The sequence below is a fragment of the Theropithecus gelada genome, chromosome 2, assembly GCF_003255815.1.
Source record: "Theropithecus gelada isolate Dixy chromosome 2, Tgel_1.0, whole genome shotgun sequence".
Lineage (NCBI taxonomy): Eukaryota > Metazoa > Chordata > Mammalia > Primates > Cercopithecidae > Theropithecus > Theropithecus gelada.
In genome coordinates, this window is record NC_037669.1 from 92,978,786 (window position 1) to 93,004,089 (window position 25,304).

Consider the following 25,304-nt stretch of genomic DNA (forward strand, 5'->3'; position numbering starts at 1 on the left):
AAAAAAAAAAAAAAAAAAAAAAACACTTGACAAAATTCAGCACCCATCCATGATAAAAATTCTCAGAACACTAGGAATTGAGGGGAACTTCCTCAACTTGATAAAGAACATCTACAGAAAACTTCTAGCATTCCAGAAAAACACTGAAGGGTCGCCCCAAAGATGCTGAACATGGCAAGAATGTCCGCTCTTACCACTGCTATTTAACACACTCTTGGAAGTTCTAGCAAGCTCAGTAAGGCAACAAAATGAAATAAAAGGAATACAAATCAGAAAATAAGAAATAAAACTATCTCTATTTGCTGACGACATGGGGTTTTCTTTTTCCTTTTTCTTTGAAACAGGGTCTCCCTCTATCACCCAAGTTAAGAGTGCAGTGGACCAATCTTAGTTCACTACAACCTCCACCTCCTTGGCTCATGCCATCCTCCCACCTCAGCCTCCTGAGTAGTTGCAACTACAGGTGCACACCACGACACCCAGCTAATTTTTGTATTTTTTGTAGAGATGGGATTTCATCATGTTGCCCAAGCTGGTCTTGAACTTGTGAGCTCGAGTGATCCACCCGCCTCAGCCTCCCAAAGTGTTGGGATTACAAGTGTGAGCCACGGTGCCCGGCCTGACATTATGGTTTATGCAGAAAATCCAAAGCAGTCTGCAAAAAAACAAATAACTCTAGAACTAATAAGTGAGTTCAGCAAAATTATAAGACACAAGATCAACATACAAAAATCAGTTGTGTTTTCCATATACCAGCAAGTAACACATGGAAACCAAAATTTAAAATAAAATTATATTTACAATCACTAAAAAAATTAAATACTTATGTGTAAATCTAACAGACCAATGTACAGGACTTGTGTGTCTTGCTCTGTTGCCCAGGCTAGAGTGCAGTGCCATAATCATAGCTCACTATCACCTCAAACTCCTGGGCTCATGTAATCCTCCTACCTCAGCCTCCCGAGTAGCTAGGACTACAAGATGTGCACCACCATGCCCAGCTAATTTTTTTATTTTGGAGACATGGAGTCTTGCTATGTCGCCCAGGCTAATCTCGAATTCTTGGTCTCAACTGATCCTCCCACCTTGGCCTCCCAAAGTGCTGGAATTACAGGCAAGATTGCTTTTATAGCTATAGATGGTATTATTCTAAAATTTATGCCGGGCGCGGTGGCTCAAGCCTGTAATCCCAGCACTTTGGGAGGCCGAGACGGGCGGATCACGAGGTCAGGAGATCGAGACCATCCTGGCTAACACGGTGAAACCCCGTCTCTACTAAAAAAATACAAAAAAACTAGCCGGGCGAGGTGGCGGGCGCCTGTAGTCCTAGCTACTCGGGAGGCTGAGGCGGGAGAATGGCGTAAACCCTGGAGGCGGAGCTTGCAGTGAGCGGAGATCTGGCCACTGCACTCCAGCCTGGGTGACAGAGCGAGACTCCGTCTCAAAAAAAAAAAAAATAAAATAAAATAAAATAAAATAAAATTTATACGAAAGACAAAGGAACCTGAATAGCTAAAACAATTTCAAATGAGAAGAATAAAGTGTAAATGGCCAATAAGCACATGAAAAGATGTTCAACATTGTTAGCCACCGTATGTGTGTATGTAGAGATAGGGGATATAAGGAAAATCTCTGTACCTTTCACTCAATTTTGCTGTGAAACTAAAACTGCTCTAAAAAAACAAAAGTTGAACTTTGGGAGGCTGAAGAGGGAGAATCACTTCAGGCTAGCAGTTCGAGACCAGACTGAGCAACATAGGATAGAGCTCACCTCTACAAAAATAAAAATAAAAATTAGTTGGGCATAGTGGCATGTGCCTGTAGTCCTAGCTACTCGGGAGGCTGAGGCAGGAGGATCACTTGAGCCCAGGAGTTTGAGGTTGCAGTGAGTTATGATCGTGCCACTGCACTCCAGCCTGGGTGACAGAGTGAGGCCATGTCTCAAAAAATAATGATGATAATAAAATAAATAAAAGTCCATTTAAAAAGGCAATGAAATTCTGGTCAGGCACAGTGGCTAATGTCTATAATCCCAAGATAGGAGTCCAAGACAGGAGAATTGCTTGAGCCCTGGAGTTAGAAGCCAGCCTAGGTGACAGAACGAGAGCTTACCTATAAAGCTGCTAAGCCCTGAGCCTTGAAGGAAAGGATGACAACAGCTGCCAGTCTTTTAGTTGTACAAGAAGATAAGGACAATGAAAACTTTTTCTGGATTGGTTCCTTTGATGTTTTGTCACTGAAGTCAGGAAGTGCCTTGCCAGTAAGGGACGGTCTTTTAAAGTTCTTTGATATTAGACAATGCCCATGGCCATCTGGAACCCCAAGAATTCAACTATGAAGGCATCAAAGTGGTCTACCTGCCCCCAAACACAATGTCTCTAATTCAGCCTCTAAATCAGGGTGTCACAGGACCTCTGAAGCTCATTACACACAGTACTCTATGGAAAGGATTGTCAATGCTATGGAAGACAGCCCTGGCACAGAGAACATCATGAAAGTCTGGAAGGATTACAGCATGGAAGATGCCATCATTGTTATAGAAAAAGCTGTGAAAGCCATCAAGACTGAAACAGTAAGTTCCTGCTGGAGAAAGCTGTTCAGCTGTTGTGCATGACCTCACAGGATTTATGACATAGCCAATCATGGAAGAGATCGTGAATATGGTCAAAAGTTGAGGGGTGAAGAGTTTCAAGATACAGATCTTTGAGAAATGAAACAGCTAATTGATACTATATCTGAGGAATTAACAGAAGACAACTTGATAGAGATGAGAGCTCCCAAACCAGTGCTGGAAAACAAGGAAGATATACAAGAAGCAGTGCCAGAAAACAAATTGACATTAGACAACTTGGCAAAAGAGTTTCAATTATTCAAGGTTTCTTTTATGACATGGACTCTTCTATGATACCAGCACTGAAACTAAAACAAATGGTGGAAAAAGAATTGGTACCATATAGAAAAGTTTTTGGAGAAATGAAAAAGCAAAAAGTCAGACAGAAATGACAATGTACAGTTGATCCTTGAACAACACAGGCTTGAACTGTGCAGGTCCACTTGTATACAGATTGTCTTCCGCCTCTGCCACCAGGGACAGCAAGACCAACCCTCATCCTTCCTCCTCCCAGACTACTCAATGTGAAGATGATGATGATGATGATGAAGACCTTTATGATGATCCACTTCCACTTAATGAACAGTAAATATATTTTCTTTTCCTTATTTATTTATTTATTTATTTTTGACACAGAATCTCGCTCTGTCGCCCAAGCTGGAATGCAGTGGTGCGATCTTGGCTCACTGCAACCTCTGCCTCCTGGGTTCAAGCGATTCTCCTGCCTCAGGCTCCCGAGTATCTGGGACTACAGGTGCGTGCCACCATACCCAGCTAATTTTTGTATTTTTAGTAGAGACGGGGTTTCACCATGTTGGCCAGGATGGTCTTGATCTCTTGACCTCATGATCTGCCCACTTCAGCCTCCCAAAGTGCTGGGATTACAAATGTGAGCTACCACGCCCAGCCGATGAGTTTTTAAATAACACTTTCTTTTATCTAATTTCCTTTATCATAAGAATACAGTATATAATACACATAACATACAAAATACGTGTTGTTAATAAGCTGAGCACAAAGGTTCACACCTGTAATCCCACTGCTTTAGGTGGCTGAGGCAGAAGGATTGCTTGAGGCCAGGAGTTCAAGACTAGCCTGGGCATCATGGCAAGATCCCGTCTCTGCAAAAAATAAAAAACTCAGCTGGGTGTGGTAGTGGTAGGGTGCCCCTGGGGTCCCAACTGCTTGGGAGGCTGAGGTGAGAGAATTGCTTGAGCTTGGGAGGTCAAAGCTGCAGTGAGCTATGATCATACCACTGCACTTCCAGCCTGGATGACAGAGCAACATCCTATCTCAAAAAAAGAAAAAAAAGAAGAAGAAACAAAACAAAACAAAGTTAATTGACTGTTTATGTTATCTGTAAGGTTTCTTTCTAGTCAACAGTAGGCTATTAGTAATTATCATTTTGGGAAGTCATAAGTTGCACTTTGATTTCTGACAGGGGGCAGGGGTCAATATTCCAACTCCCACATTGTTCAAGGGTCAACTATATAGCCACAGTAAGACTGTGTTATATTGGTGAAGGGACAGGAACAAAGAACAATGGAACAGAATAGAGAACCCAGAGGTAACCTCACATAAGAATGGCTAGCTGCTTATTGACAAAGGTACAAAAGCATTTAGATGGAGAAAAGAGTTTCTTCAACTATCAATGGGGCTGGAGCAACTGGATGTCCATATGCAAAAAAAAAAAAAAAAGAAAAAAAAGAACTTCAACCTATACTTCACACCTGAGGCAAAACCTAACTCAGAATGGACCAAAGATTTAAACATAAAACTTAAAACTATAAAACTTTTAGAATAAAATATAGCAGAAAATATTCAGGACTTAGGGCTTGGTGAAAAGTTCTCAGACATGAGACCAAAAGCACAAACCATTAAAAGAAAAAAAAAAAATTGGACTAAATCACAATGAAAAACTTTTGCTCTGTGAAAGAACCAGTTAAAATTAAAAGACAATCTACAGACTAAAAAATATATCTGCAAACTACATACCTGACAAAGATCTATCTGTATTTATAATATATAAAGAACTCTAAAAACTCAACGATAAAAAAACAAAAAGCAATCCAATGAGAAAACAGGAAAAAGACATGAAAAGATATTCCATTAAAAAGGATATACAGATGGCAAATAAACACATAAGAAGATGTCCAGCATCGTTACCCATTAGCAAAATGCAAATTAGAATCACAGTGAGGCCGGGTGCGAGGACTCACGACTGTAATCCCAGCACTTTGGGAGGTCAAGGTGGGTGGATCATCTGAGGTCAAGAGTTCAAGACCAGCCTGACCAACATGGCGAAACCCCCTCTCTACTAAAAATACAAAAATTAGCCGGGCATGGTGGCACATCCTGTAATCCTAGCTACCTGGGAGGCTGAGGCAGGAGAATCACTTGAACCTGGGAGACGGAGGTTGCAGTGAGCTGAGATTGCACCACTGCACTCCAGCCTGGGCAACAAGAGTGAAACTCTGTCTCAAAAAAAAAAAAAAAAAAAAGAATCACAATGAGATACTACTACTCATTTAACAGAATGGCTAAAATAAAAAACAGTGATCATATAAAATGCCATGCTGGGTGTGGTGGTTCATGCCTGTAACATGGTGGTTCACGCTTGTAATGCCAGCTGGTTTTGAGCCCAGGAGTTCAAGACCAGCTTGGGCAACATGGCAAAACCCATCTCTACTAAAAATAAAAATAAAGAGAATTTAAATATATATAATATATACACACATATATACACACATATACATATATACACACATATACGTATATACATATATACACATATACACACACATATACATACACATATACACACGCATGTATATATGTATATACATATATACACACACACATATATACACACACACACACACACATATATATATAAAATGCTGGTGAGGATGCAAAAGAATTGGGTCACCCATAGTAGTCAGGGTTTTCCAGAGAAATAGAACTAATGAGGAAGAGAGTGGGAAGGAGGAAAAGAGGGAGGTGGGGAAAGAGAGAAGGTGAGGGAGAAGAGTGGGAGGGGGAGAAGGGAAAAGGGGAAGACAGCGGGAGGGAAGAAGGGAATGGAGAAGGGAAAGAGGACAGGGAGTGAGAGAGAGAGAGGGAGGAGGTACTGGGGAGAGAGAGAAACTTATTTTCATTTTAAGGAACTGGCTCATGCAATTGCGGGGGCTGGCAAATCCAAAATACACAGTGTGGGCTAGCAGTCTGGAGATTCAGATAAGATTTGATGTTAGTCTTAAGTCAGAAATCTGCAGGGCAGGTGAGCATGCAGGAAACTTAGGTAGGGTTTTTATCTTACAATCTTTTTTTTTTTTTTTGAGACACGGTATCACTCTGTCACACAGGCTGGAGTGCAGTGGTGCAATCACGGCTCACTGCACCCTGGACCTCCCAGGCTCAATCAACCCTCCTGTCTCAGTCTTCTGAGTAGCTGGGACTACAGGCATGTGCCACAACATCTGGCTAATTTTTCTATGTTTTGTGGAGACAGAGTCTCACTATATTGCCTGTGCTGGTCTCAAACTCCTAGGCTCAAGCAATCCTCTTACCTCAGCCTCCCAAAGTGCTGGGATCATAGGAGTGAGCCACTGTACCCAGCCTAGTTCGCAATCTTGAGGCAGAACCGCTTCTTCAGGGAAAGCTCAGTTTCTGCTCTTTAAGGCCTTACACTGACTGTATGAGGCCCACCCACACTATGGAAAGTAACTGACTTTACTGAAAGTCTACTAACTTATTATTTTAAAATGAGGTGGGGTCTCACTATGTTGCCCAAGTTGGCTTCAAACTCCTGGGCTCAAGCAATCCTTCCGCCCCAGCTTCCCAAGTAGCTGGGATTACAGGCATATACCACTGCACTCAACTAAAGTCTACTAATTTAAATGTTAATCACATCTAAAAAATACCTTCACAACAACATCTAGACTGGTGTTTGACCAAACTGGGCCTAGCCAAGAGGACACATAAAATTAACCACCACACTCATATATGTCAAAGGGAATGCAAAATGATATCGCTACTCTGGAAAACAGTTTGACAATTTCTTCTAAAACTAAAATACACAAACTGCATAACATAAAATTCTACTCTTGGGCATTTATTACAGAGAAATGAAAATAAGTTCACTCAAAATCCTGTACATGAATATTCATAGCAGCTTTATTCATAACACCTAAAAACTGAAAAATGTCCTTTGATGGTTGGAAATGGCTAAACAAATTATGGTACAATCGTATCATGGACTACTACTCAGAAATATGAAGGAAAAAATGATCAATATGCACAATAACTTGGATGGACCTCATGGGCATTAGGCTGGGTGAAAAAAGGTCATGAACTCTACGATTTCATTTATATAACAATTTCAAAATGAGAGACAACAAATTCACGGTTGCCAGAGATTAGAGATGGTGGGTGGGAGGGGCTGGATGTGACTATAAAGGGTGGCACATGGAGATCTGCGTGGTTATGAACTAGCTCTGTATTGTGGAGGTCATTAGTAACTTTGACAAGAGCAAATGGTGGTGACCTGATATAATTAACTTACCTATCCTTACTAAAACATGGACTCCACCAAGGGGGCAATCTTTGTATGTTTCATGTTTTCCGGAATAGTCAGAAATTAATATTCAGTATTTGTTGAATAAATGATGATTCGGAATGAGTCAACTCAACCTATAATTGAGTCTGGTCATGTCAGTCTCCATTTTAGGGGGCTCCCTACTGCCTACAAGTCAGATCTAAACCCTAAACAGGTTTTTTTCTCTTTTTTTTTTTTAAAGACAGGGTCTCACTCTTGCCCAGGCTGCAGTGTAGTGACACAATCATAGCTCACTGCAGCCTTGAACTCCTGGGCTTAAGTGATCCTCCCAAGTAGCTGGGACTATAGGTGCATGCCAATGTGCCTGGCTAATTTTTTTATTTTTGGTAGACATGGGGTCTCACTTTGTTGCCCAGGCTGGTCTTGAAATCCTGGATTTAAGGCATCCTCCTGCATCAGACTCCCAAACTGCTGGGATTATAGGTGTGAGCTGCTGCACCTGGCCCCCATCCAGTTTTATCCCCCACCATGACTCTCTTCTAAACTGTTGGCAATTACCAGAAATTGTCTTGTTCCCTCAGGTAGGATTCTTATCCCCTCATTTTTATGCCCAGTGAAGGATTCCTCATCCTTGAAGATTCAGTGCAAATGTTCCCTCCTCTGAGGAGCCTCTGACTTCCAGGCAGTCAGCTCTCTCCTTCCTGTGGCACTTGGTACAAGCCTCCACTATAGCACACATTATATTGTCCTAATGAATGTCTCTCCATCTAGGCTGAATATTCTTCCCAAGGAAAGGAAGGTTATATCCTAGTACTTAATACAGTGCCTCACACTCAGTTGTACTTAATGAATTCTAAAGCCTACTTCATCTAAAAATAGGCTTCATCTGAGATACAAACAAGTAACAACATTTCTGATGAATTTTACTTCTTCTTTTTAACTGTTGACCTTCTGGCTTAGGACTGGCAGAGCTGGTCAAAGTGGGAGCTCAAAGGTGGAAAAGCATGACCTTCTCATCTCATCTGAAAATTGGCTGAAGTAAAAGGCTCAAGAAAAAGATGGTGAGGCTTAGGGTCAATTTGTGGAGGGCTTGACTCCCAGGGTAACAGTGCATTCCCAGTCCTGAAGAAATAAACAGACCACACTAGCTACTTTGTGGGTTTCTAACAAGATGGCATATAAGGAAATGGAAGTGGGGGGATTCTTTCACCTTGAATGCTGATGGCCTGAATGCCAGCCTAGAATATGGGCAGAGAGACACAGGTTCATATAATACTACCACAAGCAGAAATGATGAGTCCTCATAAACTCTTCGGGTTAAGAAACTGATGGCGGCCAGGCACGGTGGCTCAAACCTGTAATCCCAGCACTTTGGGAGGCCAAGACAGGCGGATCACAAGGTCAGGAGATCGAGACCATCCTGGCTAACACGGTGAAACCCCGTCTCTACTAAAAAATACAAAAAAAAAAAACTAGCCGGGCGAGGTGGCGGGCGCCTGTAGTCCCAGCTACTTGGGAGGCTGAGGCAGGAGAATGGCATAAACCCAGGAGGCGGAGCTTGCAGTGAGCGGAGATCCGGCCATTGCACTCCAGCCTGGGCGACAGAGCGAGACTCGTCTCGCTCTAAAGTGCTATAGAAAAACTGATGGCAAGTATAATAAAACATACTGGGCTCAGCCTGCAGTTTTCGATAGCACTTTAGAGCACACTCTTTGCACACTCTGTGATGGAGCTTTGGTCTCTCTGCTTCAGAGTGCCCCACTGGGTAGTGACACAGGAAGGGGGTGAGGAAGGAAGTAGCTGACCAGCTGACACTAAAAAAGGACTTGGGGCTCCAGTCCCATATAAACAGCTGGCTAAAACATTCAGGCTGCTTCCCACTTCTTCCAAACCCTCCCCCTACTTCCTACCACTCATATCCAGCAAGGTAGAATGGGAACAGAGGAAGGGAGACGAGCGGGCAGAGCCCTCAGGAACCACTGAACATGTAACTGTACCAACTTCAACTGATTTGCAGGTGTTTCTTAGCAGTCTAGACTCCTTACCATGAAAATTTAAGTTCACAGTCTGCACTCAACCTACGGCTCCAATCCCACCTTCCACCTTGCTCCTCTATGTCTTACTTATTTGAGAAACATGTAGGTGTACTTTCATGCCTGGGCCTCTGAACACTCTCCCCCGGCCTGGAATGCCTCTTTCCACTGTAACTGTCTGTCAAAGTCCTATTCATCTTGCAATGTACCAAATAAATACCATCATTTCCATGAAATAGTCACAAACCCTCAGAATTGTAAATATTGGCTACTCCTTCGATGTTCCCTTAGGCCTCTGGTGATGCCTATGCAGTTACAGAATTTATCAGACTCTGCCTTTTCCCATAATTATTAGTAATTGGTGTATCTCTATCTTCCACACTCATCTATAAATATCAAAGACAGAGGCTGACTCCCATTCACAGCAGGGTGTCTCACGCACCTACACAGCACCAAGCACAAGTAAATGCATTTATATAGTATGTTGACTGAAGAAGCATCTCAAACATAATGTCGGGGTCAGTTAGGGTAATTCAGTAAATACTTTTAAGTGCTTGAAACATGCTAAGAACTATACTAGGTAAGAGATGGCTCACGATTCAGGAGTTCAACATCTAGAGGGGAAGAAAAACACTCTACATCCTGTTCAGACCGGTAAGGGGAGTAGGACCAATGAGTGGCAGCAATGCTTCTCAAACTTTAATGTGCACAGGATGTAAGAAGCACCAGATTCTAGTTCAGTAGGTCTGGGGTGAGACTTGAAATTCTGCACTTCGAACACGCCCCCACCCAGGTGATGCTGATGCTATTAGTCCAGTGACAACACTGAGTAACGAGGGGTTAACGTGCAATGGAAAAGGGGGAGATGAACTACACCTGGAGGGATAGGAAAAGCCTGTCTTCAGAGAGATGGGACTTCACACAATCCCCCACTGTGATAGGGCAGAGCACAAGAAAGATGGCATGTGTCCCTTTGAGGAAAAAAAAACATGGAAGGGGCCGGGCACAGTGGCTACACAGCACTTTGTGAGGCCGAGGCGAGAGGGCTGCTTGAGGCCAGGAGTTCGAGACCAGCCTGGGCAACAAAGCAAGACCCTATATCTACCAAAAAAAAAAAATTTTTTTTTTTTTTTTAATTAACTGAGCGTGGTGGCACACACCTGTAATTCCAGCTACTTGGAAAGCTGAGGTGGGAAGATCACTTGAGCCCAGGAATTCGAGGTTATAATCAACTATCTTTGCACCGCTGCACCAGCCTGGGCAAGAGCGAGACCCTGAAGAAAGAAAAAGGAAGAGAGGAGAAAGAGAAAGGGAAAGGGAAAGCAAGGGAAGAAAGAAAAAGAAAGAAAGCAAAGGAAGAAAATATGGAAGCCTAAAGCATGGATAGGGCTCTGCTTGGCAGATGTGAGCAGATACGCCAAGCCAAAGGAACACTAAAGCAAAGGCCCAGAGGAGGGAGAACACAGTCACAGAGAGACGGCCACCTGACACAAGAGGACACCATGGGAAAGTAGGGGAGAACAGCAGAGAGGGACCACGTCTGCAGGACTCTGAATATCAAGCATACAGCTGGAAGTCTTAGAGAAGTCAACCAGAATGGCTGTGAACAACAGAACATGCTTAAGCTTCTCCCTCTGACGTCCGAGATGGCTGAGACTGGCGGATTTCTATGAGCAGCTTAGAATAATCAGATTCCGTTAAATCAGCAGTTCTTTCCTAAATCCTACAGAAAACTAGCCACCACCTGCTGCTTCTGCATTCCCATTACCCCTCAGACACCTTGATTACGTAAAATGCTAAGCCATATACATGGAAAACACAAGCTTTCCCCAACATGAGGTAGGGGCACGTTTTACAACCACAGAGAGCTGAGCAGCTCTGCTTGACTCCCGGCTCCGCTGACAAGTTTCTAATCTCTGATTGTCACTGTGTGCAGAATAGAATTTCCTTGTGGGGAGCGGGGAAGAGGGAGGGATGGCATTGGGAGTTACACCTGATGTAAATGACGAGTTGATGGGTGCAGCACACCAACATGGCACATGTATGCATATGTAACAAACCTGCACGTTGTGCACATGTACCCTAGAATTTAAAGTATAATTAAAAAAAAAAAAAAAAAGAACAAGCCAGAATTAGTCTTCTGACTCCGGCCATTATCATCATCTCTCCTAAATGGCAGAAGGGGAAAGTGCAAGCAAAATGCAGTGCTGTCTTCATGAACCACAGAATATGCATCCTAACTTTCTATACCTTAGGTATACCTCTAACACCCTGCCCTGACTCTTCATTCATAAATACACAATTATTGCTTGGTTTCATTCATTCATAATGTATTTACTGACCCATACCATACCATGCAAGGAATTGTGCTAGGCCTGGGGGGCTACTTCTCTGACCTCGTGTCCTTCCACTTTTCTCCTCAGTCACTCTGCCCTTACCATTCTGGCTTCTCGCTGTTTCCCCAAAACACCAAGTGTGCTCCTGCCTCAGGGCTCCATGCTTACTCTTCCCTCTGCCTTCAGATATCCTCCTGGATTACCCCCTCACTTCATTTAGATCTCTATTCAGAGGCTGGCTCCTGCTTTACTTTTCTTCATGGCACTGATCACCACTGATCTTCCATCTGTTTATTGTCTGCCACTCCCCTGGGATGTAAGCTCATACTCAAAAAGGCTTGGCCTACTCTGCTCACTGCTGCACCCTCAGCACCTAGAACTATGCTTGGCACATGGAAGGTGCTGACATACCTGCTCAGCATCCTGTTGAATGAAAATGAAATGAGAAGCCACTCAGAGCAGAACAAGATCAGAATTAAGCCTGAGGAAAAACAATCTGTTAGTAGCCCAAGGCTCAAGGGCTCATTCTCTAGAGGGTTGGTAAGAATTCTCTCAACATGCTAGTAAAGTTAAAGAAATCCTGGGTTAGGTAAAAGATGAAGAGGATCTCAATTAGGACAGTGGTTTACTGAGAAGCTATTATGTAGATACCTCAGTAAATAATTCAGTCACAGCCTTGCTCTTGTGGAGTGACAACACTATAAATAATTATGTAATTACTATTGTAATAAGTGTCACAAAATACACATAAGAGAAGATGAGCCAAAGTCAATTCCAAAGTTTCAACTGTGCATGACTAGATGGATTGTGTCCCCTCCTTACATAGAGGAAACAAGAGACGGGCAAGGGTGTTCATTTTAGACATAATGAGTATGAGGACCCACAGGACAAATGAGGTAGAAATATAGATTTGAAAGCTATTTGTAATTTGCAGATGATGCCAACACACCTTTACTTGGAAGACATGTTAGCATGGCTTGTTTTGCTGGTCCTCAGAATAGCTCTGTCAAGGTTACACGACATTTAGAGCATACAAATCAACCCAAGAAAAATAAGCTCACAACACATCTGCATCTCCTAAGTAGGTACCTTCTAGAAGGCAATCCCTTTTAAGTGACCATTTGAAGTGCAGCTACAGAGCTGAGCTAATACAATTTGGCTCTTAACAGCTGAGGCACCATAGTACAAAAATAAAGAGTAGGAAAGATTACTCCTTAGCATCAGATGTTTCTACTCATTGGGTTTCAACACAGAGACAAATTCTGTTTTTAGTGTCTACAGTCACAAAGCACTATAAGCAATCTCTCTTGCCCACCTGGTAACAAGTCTTCTTGAGCTAATTACCTATCTTTTGAAAACTGGATTAAATATAAATAACATACAGTTTACCATTTTAACCATGTTTAAGTGTATAGTTCTGTGGCATTAAGTACATTCTACAACCATCACCACTATCTGTCTCCAGAATTCTTCATCTTCCCAAACTGAAACTATACCCATTAAACAGTACCTCTCATCCCCCCTCCTCCTGGCCCCGGGCAATCACCATTTCACTTTCTGTCTTCATGAATTTGACTATTCTAGGTAGTTCATGTAAGTGGAATCACACAACATTTGTCCTTTTGTAACTGGCTCATTTCACTTAGTATAATGTCTTCAAGATTCACCCATGTTGCAGCAGAATTTTCTTCCTTTTAAAGGCTAAATAATATTTCACTGTATGTATACGCTTTTTTTTTTTTTTGGAGACAGGGTGTCACTGTTGCCCAGGCTGGAGTGCAGTGGTGTAATCATGGCTCACGGCAGCCTTGACCTCCCAGGGCTCAGGTGATCCTCGCACCTCAGCCTCCCAAGCAGCTAAGACTACAGGTGCGTACCACCATCCCTGGCTAATTTTTGTATTTTTTGTAGGGACAAGGTTTTGCCACGTGGCCCAGGCTGGTCTCAAACTCCTGGGTTCATGCCATCTGCCTGCTTTGCCTCCCAAAGTGCTGGGATGGTAGGTGTCAGCCACTGTGCCCAGCCGTATACCGTATTTTGCTTATCCATTCACCCACTGGTAGACTCTTGGGTGGCTTCCACCTTTTGGCTATTGTGAATAATGCTGCCATGAACATTGGTGTACAAGTATCTACCTGTTCTTTAGCTTATTTTTTGAAAGTTTTTTTTTTTTTTAAAAATGGAGTTTCGCTCTTGTTGCCCAGGCTGGAGTGCAATGGCGTGATCGCGGCTCACTGCAACCTCCACCTCCTGGGTTCAGGTGATTCTCCCGTCTCAGCCTCCCGAGTAGCTGGGACTACAGGCGTGCGCCACCACGCCTGGCTAATTTTATATTTTTAGTACAGATGGGGTTTCACCATGTTGGTCAGGCTGGGTCTCGAACTCCTGACCTCAGGTGATCCACCCAACTTGGCCTCCCAAAGTGCTGGGATTATAGGCGTGAAAAGCATTTTTGTGTTCTGATCAGCTATTCAGAACACTCTGCCCACACATACCATTATATTGGGTCATATTTGAACTACAGCTTCTCTATTTTGCCTGCCAAAAGCCCAAGCTCTGACCTTTACCTTTAAGGCCCTGAACACAGACTGTCTGTTCCACTGGAACCTAAGAGCCATCAGGGTCTCCTCTGGCCGGCCATTCTGCAAGCAGCTAAGCATCCTCAGCTTCAACTGAGACAGAATGGGAACATGGTGTCTTTAGTTAGGACTTTGGAAACATTCTGCTTCAAGTTCTAGCAGAGCTGGAAGGCTTTACAAATGAGATGCTAAATTTAACAGTAACTTCTATGTCACTTACTCACTCACTAGTCAGTATAGTAACATGATCACCTGTAGTAAGCTGGGAGAAACTTTTTCACTTCTAGTTCATTTGTATTCTTTAACAAGAAATGCTTCAATTCCTAAATACTGTGTTGAAACTATAGAAGTATATGCTGGGGCAACAAATAATAAAAATAAAACCTACTTCAAAAGCCTTAGAGGCCCTATCAGTATATAACAGAGGTCAGAAACTATAGCCAACGGATTCAACTCATGCTTCTTTTGTAGTTTCACTGGAACACAGCCACGCCCATTCATTTAAATACTGTGTAGAGCTGCTTTTGCACTATAGCATCAGTTAAGTAGCTGCAAGGGAAACTATATTTCCCATGAATCCTTAGTTACTATCTGGCCCTTTCCAGAAAACGCTTGTCAACTCTTAGTTCACGCACCTTGGTTCACCCACTTTTGTCCCCAATTGGAAAAAAGCGGTGATGTAATCAACTGTTCGGATGTTCTTCCTAAGGTCTTCCTAAGCTAACCACAGGCCAGCTGGCTGGTTCCATGCCAAACAGGCAACGAGAGTGCCAATACTCAACAAGTCCCAAAGTAGAAAGGTAGCTGCCATGCTTGCAATTTGGGAAGGGCTAGGGATACACCTTTAGAAAAACAATGTGGTCTCATCTTCCATCAACTAGCCTCCAAGCTAAACCAAGTGGGGCTAAGGGGCAAACAATGGAGTCTCATGTACAGAATAATAAAGGAATTATCTGCAGTTAAGAAACATCCCCAAGCACAGGCTTCTTAAATGTACCTGGTGAGCCAGCCAGCGAAGCTCCATAAGCCTTAGGGTGAACATGATGAATGTTGCTTGGCTGGTAATGGATCGTCCAAGCTGTACCTCCAACTCTCTTTCCCTACCCACATGTCAGGCAGCATCAAGCTCTCTAATTCACCTAACTGGTGTCCAAATTTAATAGCATTATCCACAACATAACTTGAACAAGGAGATTAAAACTGAATTTTTGATATGAAATTCATATAACAAGTGCTGTGCCCCTCAAGGAGCATGTTCTTCCTCTCAGTTCTGATAGCTCACTAGAAAGAGACAAGGCTGGGCCAGGTGTGGTGGTTCATGCCTGTAATCCCAGCACTTCCGGAGGTGGAGGCAGGAGGATCACTTGAGCCCAGGAATTTGAGACCAGCCTAGGCAATAAGGTGAGGCCCCATCTCTCAAAAAATAAACAAAATTAGCCAGGCGTGGTGGCACACACCTGTGGTCCCAGCTACTTGGGAGGCTGAGGTAGGAGGATGGCTTGAGCCAGAGATTTCGAGGCTGCAGTGAGCTGTGATCCCACCACTGTACTCCAGCCTGGGCGAGAGAAGAGACCCTGTCTCAAGGAAAAAAAAAAAAAAAAAAAGAGGGAGATGAAGCTAACTACATAGAGAGAGATAAACCTAACTACATGAAAAATGTCAGTAGAAAACCCTGGTAATGAGCAATATTCAGAAGCACAAGTTTCCAATACAATGTCATTTCAAAATCAGAGTCAAGAATTCATACGTCTAAAAGACTAGTAGAAAAAGCCTGCATCTTCTCTCCTGAAATAAAATGTTGGTGTGGCATCTGGACATTCATATCCCTGCCCTCTGTACTCAAGAATGACACTAAGGATGCTTTGTTCCCTACTCTGCTTCATACCATCAGCAGGGCAGGTGAATAATCTGACAGGATGTAAAAGCATGGCTTCCACCAATAAACAGCTGTGTTAGATCTCAGCTGATATAGCTTTGTGCCATGGGCAAATCCCTTAATAGCTCTAAGCCTCAGGGTTTTTTACATCTGTAAAATGATGGCTTAAAAATGTTTTTAATTGTATAAATTTATGGGTACAAGTGCAGTTTTGATACATGGATATATTGCAAAGTGGTGAAGGCTGGGATTTTAGCGTAACCATCATCTGAATAATGTACATTGTACCCAGTAATTCCTCATCCCTCACCCCACTCCAGTCTCCATTCATTCCATACTCTATGTCCATGCATACACATGTAAAATGATAGCTTTGATAGGGAACCTCTACAAATTCCCTTTTTCCTTTTTTTGAGACAGAGTCACACTATTATCAGGCTGGAGTACAGTGGTTCAACCATGGCTCACACTGCAGCCTTGACCTCCTGGATTCAAGCGATCCTTCCATCTCGCCTCCCAAAGTGCTGAGATTACAGGTATAAAACACTGTGCCCAGCCTACAGCTCCTTTTAATATGATTATTCTAGCTCTATAATTAACCCTGTGTAACTCACTGTACTATACACAACATAAAATGGCATGCATCGACAAGCCCTTAATTCATTTCCTCATATCCTTCTCCACCTACTCTTTCATCACAAAGCCAGTGGTGACAACAAATTAGGCAAGATTCCAGATTCAAATGCGTAGCTCTTGAAGCCAATTTTGTGAAAATTGTGTGCCTACATTTAGTGGGTCACACAAGGAAATATTCTAATACTGTACCTTTCATCCATGGAAAAAACATTTCCTTCTGAGGGCTAAATTATCAGAGCCAGGTTCAAAACCTTGGCAGGAGCCTTGGGAAAATGCTGAGAAGGCTAATGCCAGTAGATCTTTCAGGAACCATTTATCAGCAGTTGCAAAACAAAGGGTGTGTGTCTATATAGGGAGCTCCTCTCTCCTTTAAGCTTATGGCCCTGTGAATAATACTCAAGTTTGGTGACCTCATTCTGCTGTCACTCAAAAAGAAAATAAATGTGTGAGATAAAGGGAAAGCAGAAATATATGAACTTCAAAGCCTTACAGAAGCATAAGGGAAAAAAATAAACATATGAATCTGGCTCCAAATCTCATGACTAAGAAGAAAAACTCATTAAATCTAGCGAGTGTGCCCAAATGGCTAGACCCAGATGAATCAGACAACACTGCCTGAGCCTTGGGCTCCTGGCAGCCCAGAGCAAAGGACACGAAACTCAACTCAGGGAAGAGGGGATGAGAGCTTCCATGGATGCAAATCTGTCTACCTAGGCCAAGCCTTATGCCAAGAAGTCTTGCACTACAATCCTCATAACTTTTAAGATAAAATGATTTGCCAAGGAAAAGAACCATGGGCTTTTCCTCATAACAGCTTCAAGCCATTGGAGATACAGAAAGTGATTTTTTTTTTTTTTTTATGAATATGTTACTCTTTTCTGTCATGCCTCTACTTCACTATCCGACAGGCTCCCAATGAATTTAAATTTCAAGTATTTCCCAAAAGGAAATTAAGCCTAGGTTCAAGTGTTGGCAGTGAATTTTGAGAATGTGGCATGAATGCTAATACTCACTTTCACGTTCTCCCTATAATTCAGGAAGAGAGAAAAGATGACACGCCCTTAAGGATGAATACAGTAGATCTGAGGTAGATTAATTCATGTGGCAGCAGCTGAAATCAGTTCATTTACCGACAGTGACAGAAGAGGCAACAGGAGAGCATGAGAGAACACCTGACCCTGAATATGGAGACAAAGAGTTTAGTCCCAATGCTGCTTAACTCAACCTGTGACCTTGAACGAGTCCCTTCCCCTTCTGGGCTTGGGTCTTCATTTGTAAAGTGCAGGCTAATGAATTAGTGCAGAGGTCTTTTTCATTGTTTTTGAGACAGAGTCTCGCTCTGTCCCCAGGCTGGAGTGCAGTGGCGCAATCTCGGCTCACTGCAACCTGCGCCTCCCGAGTTCAAGCGATTCTCCTGCCTGGCCCGCGTCAGCATGTCCAGCTAATTTTTGTATTTTTAGTAGAGATGGGGTTTCACCAAGTTGGCATGGATGTTCTCGATCTCTTGACCTCATGATCTACCCGTCTTGGCCTCCCACAGTGCTGGGATTACAGGCGTGAGCCACCACACCCGGCCGGCAAAGTCATTTAAGGCAATGAACATTTTGTCCAGATAAAATCATTCAAAATTCATCAGAAGCTAAAAGAAATTCAAAATGGCAGGTTGAACACATGAACTTATCTCCACTCCTTCTAGAAAATTCATTAAATTATTATTAATAAATATATACTACTGGCCGGGCGTGGTGGCTCACGCCTGTAATCCCAACACTTTGGGAGGCTGAGGCAGGCAGATCACTTGAGGTCAGAAGTTTGAGACCATCCTGGCCAACATGGTAAAACCCTGTCTCTACAAAAATTCAAAAATTAGCCAGGCAAGGTGGTATACGCCTGTAATACCAGCTACTCAAGAGGAGGCAGGAAAATCGCTTGAACCTGGGAGGCAGAGGTTGCAGTGAGCCAAGATTGCGCCACTGCACTTCAGCCTGGGCAACAGAGCAAGACTGTCTCAAAGAAAGAAAGAAAATACACACACACACACACACACACACACACACACACACACACACACTAGTTACTGAGCATTTACTACATGATTATTTGAAGTACATTAACTAATTGAATCCTCAACACTCAAGTAGGTGGTGATCTGCATTTTACAGATGAGACAGAGAATCACCAGTGTTTAAGGAAGCTGCTCATTTTCACAGCTAATAAGTGGCAGACCCAGAACTCAAACGTAGGCAGTGTGGCTGCAGAGTCTGTGTGATACTGCCTTTCGGACTGATGATCAAGGAACAGCAAAGCTCTGAAGGAAAAAGAAGCAGAGAGAGACAGCAGATTAGAAGGGTCAACAAAATTTTAGAAGAAGAAAAGATGAGTAGTAACTGACTTAGAGGATACTGAGTGTTGTGGAATGCAAGCCACTGAAGAATCCCCTCCAAAATGGAACCATTGGAGGGACCAGTTTCCTCTGAAGTTGTGAGCAAGAAGGAGGACTGAAATCAGGAAGTACTGGTCCCCCTCCCTGAGGCAAGCAACTGCTGCATCACCACCCAGGTAGAAGACTGGAGGTTTACTCTTCAGACAGAATGAACAAGAGCCTCTGGACCTGGGTAACCAGGGCACCCCTGAAGACAAGGAAGTGGTACCATTTAGTGGGATTAAGTGAAAGTCTGCACACAGAAGGGAGAACCTCCAGCCCTCTCCTACCATAAGTCTCCCAGAATAACAGCCAGGCTTATACCACCTAGGAAGAAGCCTGGAGGAAGATCTACGGACTTTGAACATATCCCACAGAAAACGACAGGTCCATCACCCTACAACCATGGCCCTCAGAACGTGGTCCCAGACTAAGAGTAGCAGCATAGGGGAACCTGTCAGAAATATGAGTTCTCAGGCCCATGCCAGACCTAATGAATTAGAAATTCTGGGTGAGGTCCAACAACCAGCGTTTTGACAAGGCTACCAGGTGATTCTGAAGTCCACTGAAGTTTGAGAACCACTGCCTGACAGGGAGGCCCACCAGTCAATAAAATATCTCACACCGAAAAGCTTCCAACCAGTTTTTCAGTGTCTGTTTACTTGAAAAACATTGTGGAGTCACCAGAAAACTGAAGAAAGACTTTGACAAGAAAGAGAGACAAAACAGATTTCCCAGGACAGCTCTGGTGGCAAGTACTGAAATGTGCAAAGCCTGATTTGCATGCCCTTTCCCCGGTCCCAGCATTATATTGCTACAGAGCTACTCCTTGGGCTCTACAATACAGTTTTCAAAATCAGTGAAGTAAATGCTCTCTACAGTCCTGTCCAGCTCTAGCGCATGCCTTTATACTAGTCCTTCCTACTGGAGGCTTTTTATTAGAGAGAAAAAAATAAATATACTGGTCCTTATGTTCTAGATCCTTGAAACTAACACAGCAATTCAGACTGACCGTCTCAGTTGAAACTATGTCTGATTCTTTTCTTTCTTTCTTTCTTTTTTTGAGACAGGGTCTCACTCTGTTGCCCAGGCTGGAGTGTAGAGGCACGATCTCAGCTCACTGCAGCCTCTGCACTCCAGCCTGGGCAACAGGCTCAAGTGATCCTCCCACCTCAAGTGATCCTTCCACCTCAGCCTCCTGAGTAGCTAAGACTAAAGGTACACACCACTACAGCTAATTTTTTGTAGAGATGGGGTTTCACCATGTTGCCCAAGCTGGTCTCCTGAGTTCAAAGCAATCCACCTGCCTCGGCCTCCCAAAGCGCTGGGATTACAGGCGTGAGCCACTGCACCCAGCCACGTCTGATAACTTACTTTTCCCTCTGAATGAATGAGCAAAGTTCTGCTGAAAGATTACTATATTCAGTATCTGCATTAAGTGTACTATTAATACTTTATGTAGAAGTATATGTGACCATCCCACGCTGCCATGCCCTTTTTGATTCCCTGTGTCTTATAAGATTCCCCTGGTTCACCCTTACAGCCTAACTCTTTTTTTTTTTCCCCCAATAGAGATGGGGTTTTGCCATGTTGCCCAGGCTGGTCTCAAACTCCTGGCCTCAAGCGATCCACTCGCCTTGGCCTTCCAAAGTGCTGGGATTATAGGCATGAGCCACGGTGCCCAGTCTACAGCCTAAATTTTAACTTAGAAATTCACACCTATTACTGTTTTTCACTAGTCTCTATTTACACCAAGTGTTGCTGCCACAACCGGATCATTTTTCTGCTTACAAATTTCTAGTGGCCTTAACATCTTCCACCATGTAATCACTGTGGATAAAAACTTCTAATTTACTTTTACTTCCTCTGCCTCCTTTAGTCTAGCTCATTTTTCTGAATTCTCTTAGTTCCTCTTTCCCATCTGAGAAGATCTCGTGCCTTCTCAGATCACTTCACTCCTCTCCTGGAAAAACAACCTCCTTCAGGAGGGTTTAGAATGATGAAAAGGGCCGGGCTCAGTGGCTCACACCTGTAATCCCAGCAATTTGGGAGGCTGAGGCGGGCGGATCATGAGGTCAGGAGCTCAGGACGAGCCTGGCTAACATAGCGAAACCCCGTCTCTACTAAAAACACACACACAAAAATTAGCCAGGCGTGGTGGCAGGCGCCTGTAGTCCTGCTACTTGGGAGACTAAGGCAGGAGATTCACTTGAAGCCAGGAGGTGGAGGTTGCAGTGAGCCAAGATCACGCCACTGCACTCCAGCCTGTGCGACACAGCGAGACTGTCTCAAAAAAAACCAAACCAAAAACAAAAAAAAACTGAGGCTTACAGAGATTAAGTAACTTGCCCAAGGTTACAACTAGGATTTTAATCCAAATCCTTCTGCCTTCAAAGCCATACTCAACCATCCTACTCTACCATCTCCAGAGATCTGACTCAACTATGTTGAAGAAGGAAAGTTTCCTTAATCACGCAGAAAATAAGAGCAGGCTGGGCGTGGTGGCTCACACCTGTAATCCCAGCACTTTGGGAGGCCGAGGCGGGCAGATTGCTGAAGCTCAGGAGTTCCAGACCACCCTGGGCAACATGGTGAATCCCCGTCTCTACTAAAAATAGAAAAAATTAGCCGGGGTGGTGGTGTGTGCTTGTAGTCTCAGCTGCTGGGGAGGCTGAGGCAGGAGAATCGCTTGAACCCAGGAGAGAGGTTGCAGTGAGCCGAGATCGCTGCAACTCCAGCCTGGGCAACAGAGCGAGACTCTGTCTCAAAAAAAGAAAAGAAGAAGAGCAAAAGGATCTCTGCATAGTTTTATTTTTTCTTTCTTTTATTTCTTTGTGTGTGTGTATGTGAGAGAGAGAGAGAAATAGGAGAAATAGGGTCTTGCTCTGTTGCCCAGGCTGGAGTGCAGTGGTGCGATTACAACTCACTGCAGGCTTGACCTCCTAGGGTCAAGCGATCCTCCCACCTCACCCTCCCGAGTAGCTGGGACTACGGGCACAGGCCACCATGCCCAGCCAATTTTTTATTATTTGTAGATACAGGGTCTCCCTACATAGCCCAGGCTGGTCTCCAACTCCCCCACTCAAGTGATCTTCTCGCCTCTCAAAGTGCTGAGATTACAGGTGTGAGCCACCATGCCTGCCCTATTTGTTTTTTAAACAGGGATCACCCACAGATGCTGAGAACTTTCCGGTCAAAGCCCAACAGGGAGCCCCACTCATCATCTCCCAGGCCGGACGTCTCCACATGGTTCAGTGGCTTGGCCAGGGAGCAGCACAGCATGCCCCTTCCACATGAAAAGACCCAGGCACAGGAGGGAGGCTGGCTCTTGCGACCAGAATGCTGGTGGGGAACAGGTGGTTAAGATATCTTTCCCTCTTAGTATCAGTCAGCACCCCTCTCCCCAGGCGGCCAGTAGGCCCAGCCCCGGGGAGCTTGTGGTGGTGGTGGTGCCTTCCAGTGTGGGACAGGGTGGCTTCCCACCTCAAAAAATTTCCAGATCAGATTTTAAAAGCTCTTAAGAGACAAAGTAGTGATTCAACAATTAAGGGCAGGCAATGATTCCCAAGGAGAAGCCTTCTCTACAACAGCACAGCCAAGTTCGACAGGCACAAACAAATATCTGTAGTGACAAGAGAGGGTGCTGAATTCAGTGGTGCCCATCAGCATGTGGGGCCGGCCACCGCCCCTGCCTCCATAGAAGGTAAGTCCATTTTCTCTCGTCTGTATGACAGAAAAGGGAGGCTGTCACCCCAATATCTCCCACTTCAAGGGCCTAAGCGGCGCACCTCTCAACCTTTCCTTTCAGGGGCTGAAAGGTTGTCCTCTTCCTCTCCCCGACTCGGCCCCGATCCCCTTCTGCTCGGCACCTCTCTCCCCACTACTCGGCACCCCTCAAACCTCTTCTCCCCAATCCTCTCCCCGCTCGACCTCTCTTTCTCTGACCCCCCGCCCCTTTTTACTCCCCGCTCGACCACTTTCCCCTCAGCTCGCTGCCGCCCAGCCCGCGATACCTTGAGGGTCACGTCGCACAGCTTGCCCTGCCGCCGTATCTCCTCCATGACGCCGTAGCCGCGACTAGGCAACTCGGACACCGAGAAGTGCACCAGATCCTCCAGCTCCTCCGCGCCGTCCTCCACCATCTTCCCCGGCCGCCGCAACTGCGCAGGCCTCGCCGGCCGGCTAGACACTAACCAGGGCGGGGCGATCTAGCACGCCGACAGCGGCTCGGAGCGCGGAGCAGCAATTAGACGGGCCTCTGCGGCCGCCGTAGTTGAAACTCCTCGGCGCCGGAAGCCCCGCCGCCCCGCTTCCTGGTTCACGTGCGGCCTTCGTTGTCTCGCTACCTCGAACTTGGCTTCGCGCATGCATCGGCCGAAGTCTTTCTAGATCAATCGGCCCCATCTCTCGTCTTCCCGATTCGGCCATGACCTCACCCGTATCCTCGACGTAGGACCTCGGACTTCATTTCCGCCACCCCGACACTTCCGGAATCCCCGGAAGCGACCCGTTGCCATGGCGACTGTGTACACTGCTAGACAGCCCCGCGTGGGGAGTGCAGGTGGCTTCGGTTGTGGCCGTCGCGTCCTGGGAGCGTCGCTGCCTGGTGAACGGTGAGCAGGGGCTGCGCGCCGGTGGGAGTGGAGAGACGGGAGAAGGGTGTGCGCCCGGACTGCTGATAGTGGCTGGGGTCCAAACACCGCTCTATCTGGGGGGGTTCCCAGCTGGATCGCTCATCTCTGAAACCCAGGCGAAGGAGGGCGCGACATCGCGAGAGTCCTTTCAGCCTGGCCTCGGCTTACGGTCTTCGGAGCTAATGTTCATTGGTCCCACAAAGGGGTCCCACGTCGCGCCCAGGACACTGAGGCCGTGAGGCAGGGAGCCAGAGGTCGTCTGGACTCTTCCGCACTAGTCGATTTTCGTACTAGAGGGGACTTTGGGATCACCAGTCGCGGCCCTTCGTGTTACAGATGAGGAAACCTCTCCAGAGAGGGACCGGAATGGGTTCAAAGCCCACTGCCGCCCAGGCTCCACGCGGGGGTCCGGCACATTGGGTGAGAAAAAGGAGAAAGGCTAGTTTTGCCTGCGTCCTAGTCTTGTTTAGCCAAGGCCAGGTGCAGTTCGACCCAGTGTTTTGGATTCGGGTGTTGCTGCTGCCGCTTCGGGTAGCTATGAGGGTTCCCCCATGACAGCCCCTCGTCTAGACCGGAGCACTGGAAGACAGGGACCCACCTGGTGCCTACCACCCAACCACCAAACGCTCCCTTTCCTCTTGTCGAGTCTTCATGGGTACTTGTTGACAATTCTGTTAATTCCCACTAAAGACAAATGAGGAAACCTCGAGCGTCTTAACACAGAAGTCTCTTGGTGACCATTCAGAGACTTGCTTTGTTATACCAGAAATATCAAAGGGTGGTTCCCCAAGGAGAGACATTCCCCACAAAGTCCCGAGGGAGAAAGGGAAGGGTCCTCCGGGCGCTGTGGCTCACGCCTGTAATCCTAACACTTTGGGAGGCTGAAGTGAGCGGTTTGCTTGAGCTCAGGAGTTCAAGACCAGCCTGGGCAACACAGCGAAACCCTGTCTCTAGGAAAAATACAAAAATTATTCGGGCTTGGTGGTGCACGCCTGTAGTCCTAGCTACTTGGGGGACTGAGGTGGGAGGATCGCTTGAACCCAGGAGATGGAGGCTATGGTGAGCCGAGATTGTTTCACTGCACTCCAGCCTAGGTGAAAGAGAGACCCTGTCTCAAAAAAAAAAAAAAAAAAAAGGTGGGGTGAGGTGCTGGACGTGGATTTTTGCACCTGGAAACCAACTGTCCTCCTGGAAGGGCTGTGGGCTTGGGTTGGAGTTGTCATGGAAGGGGAGTGACATCATATGCCCCTTGGGACTCTCTCAGTAGTGATTGAAGATAGATCCACATATGAAGATTCAGCTGCCCTCTGACTTCCAGCCATTACCATCACCACCCACCGCCATTTCCTGAACACCTACTCTGTGCTGGGCTCTGCCCTGGACATTGTGAGGGGATTCCAAAGAGATAAAAAGCACAATCCTTGCCTTCAAGCAGCTTGTAATTTAATTTGGGAACTGAAACCCACTCAAATGAAGCGACGTAAGAATGGTAACAAGCAGTATTTCAGTAAGTGCAAGATGGCGTGGGGTCTCCAAATGTTTGGGTGTTAAGGGGCTGCTGAGTAGCAGGCTCACAAGACGGGTGTGCAAAGGAAGACTTATTGCAGGTGGATATGGCT

At 45.2% G+C, this 25,304-nt stretch overlaps 2 protein-coding genes across 6 annotated transcripts in view; one reads left to right on the forward strand and one right to left on the reverse strand.

Annotated features, from left to right (window-relative positions):
* Positions 1-23,319, reverse strand: part of KLHL18 (kelch like family member 18) — a 61,035-nt gene extending 37,716 nt beyond the window's left edge. For both annotated transcript variants that reach the window (XM_025376261.1, XM_025376260.1), the window contains exon 1: positions 23,065-23,319. In XM_025376261.1, coding sequence (XP_025232046.1) covers positions 23,065-23,193 — 129 coding nt within the window. In that variant the 5' untranslated portion in view covers positions 23,194-23,319. The remainder of the gene's footprint in view (positions 1-23,064) is intronic.
* The window catches only part of KIF9 (kinesin family member 9), a 53,796-nt gene continuing 51,803 nt past the window's right edge, over positions 23,312-25,304 (forward strand). For 3 of the 4 annotated variants that reach the window (XM_025376258.1, XM_025376257.1, XM_025376259.1), the window contains exon 1: positions 23,312-23,664. Coding sequence is in view for 1 of the 4 variants with exons in the window: in XM_025376256.1 (XP_025232041.1) it covers positions 23,567-23,664 (98 nt within the window). In the remaining 3 variants the exon portion in view is untranslated. The remainder of the gene's footprint in view (positions 23,665-25,304) is intronic. The other variant, XM_025376256.1, reaches the window with a different exon arrangement.